Source organism: Henckelia pumila, chromosome 1 (assembly GCF_033568475.1).
Source record: "Henckelia pumila isolate YLH828 chromosome 1, ASM3356847v2, whole genome shotgun sequence".
Classification (NCBI taxonomy): domain Eukaryota; kingdom Viridiplantae; phylum Streptophyta; class Magnoliopsida; order Lamiales; family Gesneriaceae; genus Henckelia; species Henckelia pumila.
The window spans coordinates 117,956,146-117,971,728 of NC_133120.1; the positions used below are offsets into that span (position 1 = coordinate 117,956,146).

A 15,583-nucleotide genomic window follows, 5' to 3' on the forward strand; every position below is an offset into this window, starting at 1 on the left:
TGTCAGCCACATTTTCACTCAATTCAAGTGTTTTTTTTACAATTTAACAAAAATATAAAAGACATACAAACGGATTAGGGTGCTGAATTTTGATCTTTGTCCAATTTTTTTTTAAGCTCAAGAGTAGACGAATAGTATATTTAAGAAAAACATCTTTTATAAGGCTCGGTAAAGGAAAAATGACCACTTGATGCATCCTATATGACATGCATTGAGAGGGGTCATGCTTTTCCATTCTTCAGTTCTTAGGATTGATAGAAGTAGGCAATAGATGCATATATTAGATATTTTGGACGTTGTCCTAGATGCAGAACATGTGTGCCATGGTAACAAGCATCCCTTGTATTGAAACAAATATGATGCTAGAAACTGGATTTTCTTGTTGGAAATATAAAATCCATAAAATTACAGCCAGAATCATCATGCAAATCATTAAGATTAATCTGAAAACTTAAAGCGGAAGCATACCTGAAGCCATGATCTTAAATCTGTAGAAATCTGTAGAGAACGGCTGGTTGATCTTCCAGATCTACGCGTTCTTCTTGAGAGCCCTTTGCTTTCTCTCTGGTTCTATTCTAACAATGGGGATTAGAGATAGTGGAACGTGATACGCATCTGGGGACCATAACCACGTTATATAGATAATTCTGTTAATTATCTCTATTATTTCTATTTCAGCCCATCACAAAAACAGAAATTATATTTTTAGTTTCTACACATCAAAGGCCCACGTTGTATTAGATACATTAAAGTCCAATAACTTAAAAATTTAATTGATAACTTTATTTTGAACTTAACTTAATTGATAGCCCACAATGCATAATTATTCACATATAAGCCCATATAATATAATTGATCTAACAATCTCCCACTTGGGCTATATGTGTAACCTTATAATTATGTTTTGTGAAAATAACCTTATGAGCTCAAAACCGCTGTCATTCCTGAATGTATCTACGCTAAATCCGGTCCATCAATCGTGTCAACATAGGATCAAAGCAGCCTTGGTTACATTTATGGTAACTCGACCCATCAATGGTCACATATGCCAAAACAATTGAATGACATGGATTATGACATGGATGTGCAGCATAGAAATTTCATGCAATGTGATCATAACATGTCTATTTCCAACTGGTCCTCCCTAAACCGTATTGAGATCAAACTTTAGCCATAATCAGAGTGTGAATAAACTAAAACTTTATTTCAGCAGAAAATAACCAAAAAAAAAAAACTGAAAATGTCTATAACAGAAAGACATTAAAAATTACAAACTCCCACTAAAACTGAATATCCTCAATTGACACAACACCCATACGAGCTGTATGCTGATGAAATAGTTTGGGTGGTAGTCCCTTTGTAAGCGGATCCGCAACAATGGAGTTTGTACCGATATGCTCAATAGACAACTGTCCACTCTGAATTCTTTCTTTAACAACCAGAAACTTGATGTCAATATGCTTCGACTTCGTCGAGCTTCTGTTGTTATTGGAACATAAACTGCTGACTTATTGTCACAATGTAACTTAAGTGGTCTGTCATTACCATCAACAATGCGCAGTCCCGTGACAAAATTTTGCAGCCATATTCCATGATTGGATGCCTCGTAACATGCTACAAACTCTGCTGCCATAATGGAAGAGGCTATAAGAGACTGTTTAGCACTCTTCCAAGAAATGGCACCTCCAGCAAGGAGATAGATGTAGCCCGAAGTATATTTCATACTATCTTGGCATCCAGCAAAATCGGAGTCAGTATACCCAATGATCTCAAGCTGATCCAACCTCCGATACATGAGCATGTATTATTTTGTTCTCTGTTAGTACCTTAAAACTCTTTTGACTGCTTTCCAATGATCCATTCCTGGATTACTTAGATATCGACCCAACATCCCTGTCACGTATGCAATATCTGGACGTGTACAAACCTGAGCATACATTAGACTCCCCACTGCAGATGCATAGGGAATCTTCTGCATTTCCTTTTCCTCAAAATCATTCTTGGGACACTTATTGAGACTGAATTTGTCTCCTTTAGCCACAGGGGTATCACCTTGTTTACAATCTTGCATCCCATATCGCTTGAGAACCTTCTCGATATAGTCTTTCTGTGATAATCCAAGCATACCTCGAGAGCGATCCCGATGTATCTGGATACCCAGTACAAATGATGCATCACCAAGATCTTTCATCTCAAAATTCTTAGCTAGAAATATCTTGGTGTCATGCAACATATCTATATCGTTGCTAGCGAGTAGGATGTCATCAACGTACAAAACCAGAAAATATGCTTGCTCCCACTGAACTTATGGTATACACAATCATCAACCAAATTCATCTCAAAACCGAACGAGATGATCACTTGATGAAACTTAAAATACCACTGTCGAGATGCCTGCTTGAGTCCATAGATGGATTTTTTGAGTTTGCAAACCATATTATTTGTATCTTCAGACAAAATTTTCTGGCTGCACCATATAAATCGTTTCATCAATGTCACCATTCAGAAACGCTGTCTTAACATCCATCTGATGTAACTCAAGGTTGAAATGTTCCACTAATGCCATTATAATCCTGAAAGAGTCTTTCGAAGAAACTGGAGAGAAAGTCTCTTTATAATCAATGCCTTCTTTCTGTGTAAAGCCTTTTGCAACAATACGTGCCTTGTATCTTTCCACATTACCTTTCGAATCCCTCTTGGTTTTAAATATCCATTTGCAACCAATGGGCCTCGCACCTTTAGGTAATGGGACAAGATCCCAAACGTCATTGTCTTTCATAGACTTTATGTAAGGCCCTGAAATTATTATTTCTCGTGATTAACAGAATTTATTATTAATTATTTTGGAGATTTATTGAGCCGGGATTGAATCGAATTAAATTGGAAGTTTTAGGGACCAAAATGCAAAAGTTGGATTTTATATTATATCTCATGCAAGTTGACTTATCAAGTCACTTCACCATCACTCATCCTTCCTCTCCCTTCCTCTCCATTTCGTACGTACTGAAGCAAAAGCCATGGGAGCTTTTCAAGCTTTTATTCCGTCCGATTCGCACGATCCGACCGTCAGATATTGATTCCGAGTTGAGTTTCACGATCACCGCAACGAGGGCTTCGTTCTGACGTAAGTTTTGCTACGATCCTTGAACTTTGATTTTTGTCGGGTTGTCAGAATTTGATAATATTGGAGTATGTTGTTATTGAGTTAGCATAGATCATGTATTCGAAGTCGGTTCGGAAAAAGAACGAAGTTTGGATTTTATATGAATTTTTAGGCTTAAATTCGAAAATGGGGTGTTGGATTTTGGTTGGATTTTGATTGATTTGTTGGTTGGGAAGTTGTTATGGATGCTATAGAATGGCTTGATGGTGTTGATGATTTTTGGTTTGAACGGTTTATAGCCATTATGCCGTCGAAATCAAGTTTGGACTATCGGTTATTTTGTTTCGGTTTGATTTTCGGGTTTGATTGAATTGGTAGATTGATATCGAATCCGTATATTCTTCATTTTCAGATTTGGATTGGAGTTTCGGGTTTGGATCGAACTTGGGAGTTGATCGATTGAGAATCGAAGATGGTATATTGATTGAGTTTAATTGTTTTTGATTGGTTGTGATTCAATTGATTATTTATTTGAGTTCGTTGTTATTTTCAGATTTGAATCCTCGACGGACTTAAAAGGTAAAAGACGACATTGATTAGAATGGGGTTGAATACTCGAGTTCGATTGATTCTCGAGCTCCGAAAATCACATACTGCATGTTTATTTGCTTGTGTGAATTGGATTGATCATTTTATTTATACTTGCATCCATATTGAGCCGATTTCTCGATTCGTTTTGAAATTAGATGATTTAGGGAGCTATACTAAAGTGGTCTTGGATTTCGAGTTTTTCCAAGTGCCAGAATACTTCTTATAGTTGCTCTGAAGTCTAGGGGTTGAGTTGAACGACATCCACCCCGAATGGGTATGTCGGTGAGTTGTTGTGAAGACTTAGCCCCGGGATCCCAACCGAATACCGATTGATATTTTGATTATCTGATTTGATAGTCCCGAGATTTGAAGTCATGCATTCATTCATTCTCATTTTGATTTGTTATTGATTATTGCATTTCAATCTGAGGTGTTTATCCGATATTGCATGCCTGTCTCTTTTACTTAGAAATTATATTTCTAACCGGTTTATCCGGCTGTTGTCTTCGTTTGTTTGTGTACTTGGCAACAGGAGGATCAGGAGCAGAACCATTTCGTTTGGGTTAGCTCGGGGTGAGATGATAGAAGTGAGACACCGTGTCTTAGGGTTGTGTCCTTTTGGACTTGTATTGTTTTGATTAGTCGATCGAATTATGTTGTCGAACTTGTATGGTTGATCGCGTTTTGTTGGTGTTTCGAATCCCTTATTTAATGTATGAGTTATGGATTGAACCTTGGTTGCTGGGATCATTGAATTGAGTTTGTAAAGATTTTTCGTGCCCTGGATTTCTGCAGCTCGAGAGGGCGGCGTGGGCGCTCTGTTACTGGCGCGGGCGCGCCGTTGTTCTGCGAGGATTGGCGTGAGCGTGCTGGTTTTTGGCGAGGTCCCGGCGCGGGCGCGCCTGATTTAGGCGCGGGAGCACGATCTTTAAAAAAAAATAAATTTTGATTCGCTTTTCCGCGGCTCCTCGTGTTCGATTGTGTTTAATTAATCGAGTATAGAAGATTAGAAACGGGGTCTCACATTAAGTGGTATCAGAGCCATAAGATTCTTGGATTTGAACTAGAGTGAGCGAGGTAGATCGAGTCCGCATGAATTGAATTCTCGCATGTGATTGATTTATTTAAATTTTTATTTTAAATACGTGCGAGCATGATTTATTGATTCTTGAATTAATTAAATTACATGATTTGTGATTTAATTTATAAAGCATGAATTGCATGATATATATCTGTAAATGTGCTATTATCTGTTATTGGATATCATTGAGATTCATGAGTACTCAGAGAAGAGTTTGGACACCGAGATTTTGAGATTGAGATTGAGTTTGAGATATTGTGTCCTAACCTTTGATATCAGATGACACCTCGACAATCTGTGAGAAGAAATCCACCACCTTTGACTCCTCCTTCTACTGAGAATCCGCCGCCAGTAATAACTCATCCGAATGATCAGGGTAGTATGGGAGTGGATCAGTTTGATGCAACCGCATCCCCAATGGAGACTCTATTTAAGAGATTTTGATCTTTCCGACCGCCTACCTTGACTGGTACCGAGAACTTCGTTGACTGTGAGAGTTGGCTAGAGGACATCGATCAGCTCTTTGATTCCCTTGACTATACCGATGACCGCAGAATCAGATTAGTCATTCACCAGCTTCAGGGTGTTGCCAAGAATTGGTGGACCCCAACCAAGAGGGCAAATGAGAATCGAGGCATCGTTGTCACTTGGGATTTATTCAAGACTGAGTTCTACAAGCGGTTCTTTCCTGTCTCGTATCGTAAGGAAAAGGGTGCCTAATTTGCGAATATGAAGAAAGGGAATCTGAGTATCGAGGAGTACGTGAGCAAGTTTGACAGTCTCTTGAGGCTTGCACCTCACATTGCAGATCACGAGGAAGCCAAAGCCGATCATTTCATCAATGGCTTGAATCCTGAGATCTTTACCTTGGTCAATACTGGGAGACCCAACAACTTTGCAGATGCTATGGATCAGGCAAAGGGAGCCAAAGCGGAACTTTTGATGCAACAAGGAAATCAGGTAGCTCCTCAGCAGCAGCAGAGATCTTTTCAGAATCAGCCTGTTCAGTTTCAGCCTCAGCAGTCCCAGTATCAGTACCAACCTTCTCAGCAATCGAATCAGTCTCAAAGGGTTGAGGGAGGTAACAGTGGCAGAAATGCAAGATCAGTATCGACCGAAGGGGAAGCAATTCAAGAAGTCTGGGAGCAGTTCATCGAGCTCCGTTGGCTCTAGACAGATCAGTTTTGGACAGAATTCAGGGTTTTCAGGAGCATCGTGTAGCAAGTGTGGAGGACGCCACCCAAGTGATCAGTGTCGAGGCATGTTTGGTAGTTGCAATATCTGCCAGCAGCCGGGTCACTTTGCTAGAGTCTGTCCTCAACGAGGATCTGATAGAGCTCAGAGCGGCAGTTCTTCTCGACCGCCAGCTCAGCCCGAGATCAGCTTCTGCAGTTCATTCCTTTCAGCCCCAGCAGCAGACTTGTCAGGGAGGTAATCAGAATCAGAACCAACCTCCTCGACAGCAGATGAGGGTGTTTGCCCTGACAGAGGATCAGACCAATTCAGCTCCTAATGACGTGATAGCAGGTAACTGTTCGATCTTTGGTTATCCTGCATTTGTTTTGATTGATACGGGTGCTTCTCACTGTTTTATTTCTGAAAGATTTGTCGTGATGCATGATTTATTTGCTGAGCCATTATCTGATGTCGTTTCTATCACTTCACCTTTGGGTGGGGAAACTGTGTCGGTGAGATTGGTCCGTAACTGTGTATTAGAATCCGAAGGAAATTCGATTGAGATTGACTGCATTGTACTTGGATTATCTGATTTTGACTGTATTGTCGGGATTGATGCTCTGACCAAGTATAGGGCGACAGTAGATTGCTTTCAGAAAGTGGTTCGTTTCAGACCTGAGATGACAGATGATTGGAAGTTTTTCGGTAAGGGTTCTCGATCCATGATTCCTTTGATTTCTGCGTTGTCCATGTCTCGTTTGCTTCAGAGAGGAGCAGAAGGATTCCTGATTTATGCAGTAGATGTTCAGAGGTCTAGTCCTGAGTTGACTGAGATACCGGTGGTTTGCGAATTTCTTGATGTTTTTCCAGAAGAGATTCCTGGTTTGCCGCCGATTCGAGAGATCGAATTCAACATCGAACTTGCACCAGGTACTCAGCCCATTTCGAAAGCGCCTTATCGAATGGATTCGTTAAAATTGAAAGAGTTGAAGGAGCAGTTAGAAGATCTGATTGCCAAGGGATACATCCGACCTAGCGTATCGCCTTGGGGTGCTCCAGTGCTCTTTGTGAGGAAGAAAGACGGTTCTATGCGACTTTGCATGGACTACCGCTAGTTGAATCAAGCGACGGTCAAGAACAAATATCCTCTACCTAGGATTGACGATCTTTTTGACCAACTACAGGGTTCTTCAGTGTATTCGAAGATATATCTGAGATCAGGATATCATCAGCTGAGAGTTCGCGACGAGGATGTTCCTAAGACAGCTTTTAGAACCAGATATGGGCATTTTGAGTTCATAGTAATGCCGTTTGGTTTGACCAATGCTCCAGCAGGTTTTATGGATCTGATGAATCGTATCTTTCAGCGGTATTTGGATGAGTTCGTTATTATCTTCATTGACAATATTCTGATCTATTTGAAGAACTGTTCAGATCATGCAGAGCATTTGAGGATTGTATTGCAGGTTTTGTGAGCCGAACAGTTGTGTGCTAAGCTATCAAAGTGCGAGTTCTGGTTGGACCAAGTTGTGTTTCTAGGCCACATTGTATCAGGAGATGGAATTTCTGTCGACCCCAGTAAGATCGAGGCAGCTATGAATTGGCCGAGACCGACATCAGTGCCAAAAATCTGAAGCTTCATGGGTTTGGCGGGGTATTATCGCCGATTTATCGAGGGATTCTCTTCCATTGCAAAGCCGATTACTCAATTGACCCAGAAGAATGCACCGTTTGTTTGGTCCGAGGAATGCGAGGCCAATTTTATTGAATTGAAGAAGAGATTGACCAGCGCTCCGATCTTGTCTATTTCACCAGGTACGGGAGGTTATTCCGTTTACTGTGATGCTTCTCACCGTGGTCTTGGATGCATTCTTATGCAGAGGAAGCATGTCATAGCTTAAGCTTCGAGGCAGCTGAAGCTGCATGAGACTCGTTATCCGATCCATGATCTTGAGCTTGCCGCAATCGTCTTTGCTTTGAAGACCTGGCGCCATTATCTTTATGGTGAGTCGTTTGAAATATTTTCTGACCATAAGAGCCTGAAATACTTGTTTCCCAGTCCGAGCTGAACATGAGACAGAGGAGATGGATGGATTTGCTTAAGGACTTCGACTGTGAGATCAAGTATTATCCTGGTAAGTCGAATGCAGCTGCAGACGCTCTTAGTTGGAAGCTTTGTTCATTATCTCTTTCTACGAGGGGTGTCTCTCAGTTGATTGAAGACTGTTGTACTTCTGGTTTGGAGTTCGAGACCGATAGGAGATCCATCAGATTTTTTGGGATTCAGGCCGAGCCAGAGTTGTTTCAGTTGATCAGGGAGGCTCAGAGATCTGATCCGAGCATTCAGAGTTCGATAGAGAGGGTCAGATCAGGTCACCAGTCAGAGTTTCAGGTCAGGGATGATGTGCTATTCGTGAATAACCGTATTGTTGTGCCCGATCTTTCTGAGTTGAGACAGCGTATTCTTCGAGAGGCGCATTGCAGTCAGTTCAGTGTTCATCCCGGAGGCCGAAAGATGTATAACGACTTGAAGACTCAGTTCTGGTGGAAGCAGTTGAAAGGATATGTCACGAGGTTTGTGTCCCGTTGTCTGAATTGTCAACAAGTGAAAGCCGAGAGGAAGAAACCAAGTGGCTTATTGCACAGTTTGCCAGTTCCGAAAATGGAAGTGGGATCACATCTCTATGGATTTCGTCACGAAGCTACCGCGTTCTGTCAGAGGTTGTGATGCGATTTGGGTAGTGATTGATCGGTTGACAAAATATTCTTGTTTCATTCCTTACCGTATGACATACCGTCACGATCAGATGGCCGAGTTGTATGTCAGAGAGGTTGTGAGATTGCACGGCGTGCCGAAGTCGATAGTATCAGACAGATATCCGAGGTTTACTTCTCACTTTTGGCACAGTCTACAGGGGGCATTGGGTACTCGTTTGCACTTGAGCACAACGTATCACCCTCAGACCGACGGTCAGTCCGAGCGTACGATTCAGACTTTGGAGGATATGCTTTGCGCAATAGTGCTTGATTTTGGCTCAGGTTGGCAGGAGTCTTTACCTCTAGTGGAGTTTTCGTACAATAACAGCTTCCAGGCAAGTATTGGAATGGCACCTTTCGAAGCTTTGTACGGGAAGAAGTGCAGATTTCCGTTGTTTTGGGATAAGATTTCAGAATCACCTGAGTTGGGTCCAGATATGATTTGCGACATGGCAGAGCAAGTGAAGTTGATTCGAATCAGGATGAAGACAGCCCAAGATCGACAGGCCAAGTACGCGAATGTCAAACGCAGACCGCTGTCTTTTGATCAGGGAGACCGTGTGTTTCTGAAGATATCTCCGTTCAGAGGCACTGTCAGATTCGGGAAAAAAGGAAAGTTGTCGCCAAGATTCATTGGTCCGTATGAGGTTCTGGAGAAGATAGACGATCTTGCTTATAGGATTGCTCTTCCTCCGTCTCTTTCAGGCATCCACGATGTGCTTCACGTTTCGATGTTGCGGAAATATCATCCGGATCCGTCTCAAGTTCTTCAGCCAGACGAGGCCGAACTCGATGAGACTCTGAGTTACTTCGAGCAACCGATTCAGATTCTCAATAGGAAAGAGAAGCAGCTCAGAAACAAGTCGATTCCGTTAGTGAAGATTCAGTGGAGTCGTCACGGAGTCGAAGAAGCAACTTGGGAGACCGAATCTGATATGAGGCAGCGATTTCCAGAATTGTTCGATTGAGGTGAGTTCTTTTTCAGTATGGTTTTTTCTTGTTTCAGTCTGTGACCTGTCAGATTTCGAGGACGAAATCGAATCTTAGAGGGGGAGAATTGTAAGGCCCTGAAATTATTATTTCTCGTGATTAACAGAATTTATTATTAATTATTTTGGAGATTTATTGAGCCGGGATTGAATCGAATTAAATTGGGAGTTTCAGGGACCGAAATGCAAAAGTTGGATTTTATATTATATCTCATGCAAGTTGACTTATCAAGTCACTTCACCATCACTCATCCTTCCTCTCCCTTCCTCTCCATTTCGTACGTACTGAAGCGAAAGCCATGGGAGCTTTTAAAGCTTTTCTTTCGTCCGATTCGCATGATCCGACCGTCAGATTTTGATTTCGAGTTGAGTTTCACGATCACCGCAACGAGGGCTTCGTTCTGACGTAAGTTTTGCTACGATCCTCGAACTTTGATTTTTGTCGGGTTGTCAGAATTTGATAATCTTGAAGTATGTTATTATTGAGTTAGCATAGATCGTGTATTCGAAGTCGGTTCGGAAAAAGAACGAAGTTTGGATTTTATATGAATTTTTAGGCTTAAATTCGAAAATGGGGTGTTGGATTTTGGTTGGATTTTGATTGATTTGTTGGTTGGGAAGTTGTTATGGATGGTATAGAATGGTTTGATGGTGTTGATGATTTTTGGTTTGATCGGTTTATAGCCGTTATGCCGTCGAAATCGAGTTTGGACTATCGGTTATTTTGTTTCGGTTTGATTTCCGGGTTTGATTGAATTGGTAGATTGATATCAAATCCGTATATTCTTCATTTTCAGATTTGGATTGGAGTTTCGGGTTTGGATCGAACTTGGGAGTTGATCGATTGAGAATCGAAGACGGTATATTGATTGAGTTTATTTGTTTTCGATTGGTTGTGATTCGATTGATTATTTATTTGAGTTCGTTGTTATTTTCAGATTTGAATCCTCGACGGACTTAAAAGGTAAAAGACGACATTGATTAGAATGGGGTTGAATACTCGAGTTCGATTGATTCTCGAGCCCCAAAAATCACATACTGCATGTTTATTTGCTTGTGTGAATTGGATTGATCATTTTATTTGCACTTGCATCCATATTGAGCCGATTTCTCGATTCGTTTTGAAATTAGACGATTTAGGGAGCTATACTGAAGTGGTCTTGTATTTCGATTTTTTTCAAGTGCCAGAATACTTCTTATAGTTGCTCTGAAGTCTAGGGGTTGAGTTGAACGACATCCACCCCAAATGGGTGTGTCGATGAGTTGTTGTGAAAACTTGGCCCCGGGATCCCAACCGAATACCGATTGATATTTTGATTATCTGATTTGATAGTCCCGAGATTTGAAATCATGCATTCATTAATTCTCATTTTGATTTGTTATTGATTATTGCATTTCAATCTGAGGTGTTTATCCGATATTGCATGCCTGTCTCTTTTACTTAAAAATTATATTTCTAACCGGTTTATCCGGCTGTTATCTTTATTTGTATGTGTACTTGGCAACAGGAGGATCAGGAGCAGGACCAAGTCGTTTGGGTTAGCTCGGGGTGAGATGATAGAAGTGAGACACCATGTCTTAGGGTTGTGTCCTTTTGGACTTGTATTGTTTTGATTAGTCGATCGAATTATGTTGTCGAACTTGTATGGTTGATCGCGTTTTGTTGGTGTTTCGAATCCCTTATTTAATGTATGAGTTATGGATTGAACCTTGGTTGCTGGGATCATTGAATTGAGTTTGTAAATATTTTTCGTGCCCTGGATTTTTGCAGCTCGAGAGGGCGGCGCGGGCGCGCTGTTGTTCCGCGAGGATTGGGCGCGGGTGCGCTGGTTTTTGCCGAGGTCCCGGCGCGGGCGCGCGATCTTTAAAAAAAAAAAATTTATTCGCTTTTCCGCGGCTCCTCGTGTTCGATTGTGTTTAATTAATCGAGTATAGAAGATTAGAAACGGGGTCTCACACTTTATCTCCTCATCCATGGCATTAATCCACTTTTGAGAGTTAGAACTTTCCATGGCTTGACAAAAGTTGATAGGATCATCCTCCATCATTCCAGTGTCTACCTCATGTTCTTGAAGAAATACAATTTAATCATTTGGCACCGCATTTCTTCTCTCTCTAGTGGATCTCCTTAATGGCATAGGTTCTTGAGGTGCTTGAGTTTGTTCATCCTGAATATTGTCTTGAATGGGAGGATCTCCAATATTGTCTTGTATTGTGTCTTTGGCAAGGTCAGAAATGATATCTTGATCAATTACCAAAACACCTGTGGGAATATTCACATATTCCTCTTCAAAGACAATATCTCTAACTTTATATCCCCCCCGCAAACTCGGCATCCTCAAAGAACCGGGCATTTCCCGACTCAAAAATTGACTTAGTTGTGGGATCATAAAACTTGTACCCCTAGATCTTTCAGAGTATCCAATAAAATAACAACTAACCGTCCTTAAGTCCAGTTTCTTTTCATTAGGCTTGTAAGGCCTTGCCTCAGCTGGACATCCCTAAACGTGCAAATGCTTAAGACTAGGCTTTTTAACTGTCCAAAGTTCATAAGGGGTTTTGGTAGTTGCTTTTGTCGGAACCCTGTTAAGGATATATGCTGCAGTCTTTAGCTCTTCTCCCCAGAGTGATTCTGGTAAGGTAGAATGACTAATCATACTCCTCACCATGTCTTTAAGCGTTTTGTTTCGTCTTTCAGCAACACCATTCATAGTGGGCGAACCCGGTATAGTGTACTGTGGGATGATACCGCATTCCTCTAGAAATTTAGCAAAAGGTCCAGGACGTTGTTCACCTGAACCGTCATATCTACCATAGTATTCACCACCACGGTCAGATCTAACGGTTTTAATCTTTAAGCCAAGTTGATTTTCAACTTCAGCTTTATAATTTTTGAACACATCCAATGATTGTGCCTTTTCATGAATGAGATAAATGAAGCCATATCTTGAAAAATCGTCTGTGAACGTTATAAAATACTGTTGACCATTCCAAGAAGCCGAAGGAAATGGCCCACAAATATCAGTATGTATAAGTTCTAAGACGCCTGAAGTTCAGTTGGCTTTAAATCTCCTCTTATTGGTTTGATTTCCTTTTATACAATTAACACAAATATTAAAATCTGTGAAATCTAAAGGCTCGAGAATTTCGTCTGACACAAGTCTCTGTATTCTCCTTTCGGAGATATGTCCTAATCTCTTGTGCCATAACACGGCTGAATTCTCACTGATTAATTTTCTTTTAGTGCCTTTACTGGTTTGCAGGGATTCGTTAAATGAAGCTAGTATCCAAAGAATAAAGATTATCATAGCATGATAAAGAACCGGAACCAACTAAATTTGAATCACGAAACAAACTGAATATTCCATTTCCAAAAGAACAAGAAAAACCAGATTTTTCCAATGCAGAAATAGAAACCAAATTCCGCCTAAAAGACGGTACACTAAATGTTTCAAAAAGATCCAAATAAATTCCAGTCTTTAACAATAATCTAAATTTCCCAATTGCTTCAACTTGAACTTTGTTGTCATCACCAACATAGATGAATCTTTCAGCATCATTTGGTTTTCGGCAATCCAGGCAACCCCGCATAGACACACTGATGTGAGTTGTTGCATCAGAATCTATCCACCACATGTGTCTAGGCACTGAAATTAAATTAATTTCAGAACAAACCATATTAAGAAGCATACCTTTATTAGCACGCCAAGCGTGATAATTACTGTAATGCCTCTTCATATGCCCTTCACCACCACAAAAGAAACATGCAGTACTTTGAGAATCACTAGGATCCTTCTTTTGTTTCTTTAGAGGTTGTGTAACTACAGCTTCCTTACCCTTATTTTTATTTCCTTTGTCCTTGGTTTTTGAGGTAGAGGCGAAATGAGCATTTTCTGTCTTATCTTGCTTCAACCTTTCCTCTTCCTGAACACAGTGTGAGATGAGCTCATTCAGAGACCAAGTCTCTTTCTAACACTTATAGCTCACCTTAAATTGGTTAAAATGTTGAGGAAGAGATAACAAAACCAAATGCACTTGCAAGTCCTCAAAGACTTCAAGCTTAAGTGCTTTCAATTTTGAAGCAAGATGAGACATTTCCATAATGAACTCCCGGATATTGCCTTTACCCTTATACCTCATTGAAATGCGATTTGCCAAGAGTGTACCAATTTCAGCCTTTTCATTCTTGACAAACCTCTTTTCAATATCTGTAAGGAAATCTTTTGCTGTAGTGATGTCGCTAGACATCGTGTCCCTGAATGTTTTCGGAATAGCTTTCTTCATAATCATCAGACACATGCGATTCGACCTCTCCCACTTTTCAAACTCTCTCTTATCATCAGAGGTACTCTTATCAGTAAGAGCAGGAGGACGGTCAACCCTTATCGCAAGATCTAGATCCATGACTCCGAGAACTATAAGCAAATTCTCTTGCCATGATTTGAATTTTGAGCCATTTAACATAGGAATTGAATTGATGTTGGAACTGATATTCGCAGGAATTAAATCTGAAGTCAGAGAACAAAAAATAAAAAAATATTACATGCTCAACAAATATCCATATAAAATAATCAATAAATTCAAATAATATAAACTCCATTACAGAATACCGATAACTCCATTAATATTTTATCTTTGAACAAAATATTAACTTGTAAGTGATATCCTGACATAGTAGTCTAACACTGACAATAAATATTATGTCAAATAAAAAATCTTTCTTTGGGCCGATTTATTATTTACATAAAACCGAATAACTGTCACATGTTTACCACCACACATGCATATGTAATAATATTAAATATTAAACTTCCTTTGGGCCGAATAATACTTATAAAAATTACATACGCAAAAACCTTTTATATTTCAAAATAAATTAAAATCCACAAGAGAGGTAACTTTGGCGACATCATGTTTCAATCAATTCATTTTAAAATATATAAAATAAATCTTATCATTATTTGAATAAATTGAATATTTAAACCTTAAACCCAAAAATAAAATATTGGATTTATAACTAAATTAAACTTTATCCAAAAATATTTGATGGGTCAGAAAATTTTCTCAAATCTGAAATTACAATATTAAAATTTTATTTTTTAAATTTTCGAATTTTCGAAAATTAACCAAAATTAGAAAACCCTAACCCATCTTCTTCCTCAACCATAGCCGCCGCCGCCGCCCTTCCTCCGACCAATTCCGACCGACCAGAGATAGCACACATGGAGGCGACCACCACGGTGCCATCACCTATCCCGATCTTCGCTTTATTGGCCGGAAAATCAGCCCCGATTTGTTCGAAGTCGCAACCAGCCAGGCGTGACTTTGGGTTCGAAATTGGACGATTATGTGAAGATTTGCGGCGATGGGTTTATGCTTTGTGAGGCGCCTGGTTATGGGCAAGAAAATGCCTCATCTACCGCCGCCGGAAACGGCCTGTAGCTCGGCTGATTTAAGAAATTTCCGGCGGCCCTGAACCCTAATTCGAGAATTTCGAATTTTCTATTTTTTTTTTAAAAATCCGAAAGTAAAAAAAATATTCTGGACTGAAAAATTTGAATTTCATTCAAAATAATCATATTTTGTTTTTGATTAAACCAAATCGAATATAAAATACATCTTAATGATTTAAACATGAGTGGCTCTGATACCACTGGTTGGAAATATTAAATCCATAAAATTACAGCCAAAATCATCATGCAAATCATTAAGATTAATCTGAAAACTTAAAGTGGAAGCATACCTGAAGCCACGATCTTAAATCTGTAGAAATCTGTAGAGAACGGCTGGTTGATCTTCCAGATCTATGCGTTCTTCTTGAGAGCCTTTTGCTTTCTCTCTGGTTCTATTCTAATAATGAGATTAGAGATAGTGAAACGTGATACG

General features: G+C 40.0%; 1 protein-coding gene across 1 annotated transcript; it reads right to left on the bottom strand.

Annotated features, from left to right (window-relative positions):
• Positions 1 to 11,781: 11,781 nt before the first annotated feature.
• LOC140873578 (uncharacterized) lies at positions 11,782 to 14,101 on the bottom strand. Its single transcript, XM_073276751.1, has 5 exons — positions 13,685 to 14,101; positions 13,390 to 13,621; positions 13,021 to 13,344; positions 12,280 to 12,656; positions 11,782 to 12,198 (listed from the first exon to the last, which is right to left on the bottom strand). The coding sequence occupies exons 1-5, from the start codon at positions 14,099 to 14,101 to the stop codon at positions 11,782 to 11,784; spliced, it is 1,767 nt and encodes a 588-aa protein (XP_073132852.1).
• Between the last annotated feature and the right edge of the window lie 1,482 nt (positions 14,102 to 15,583).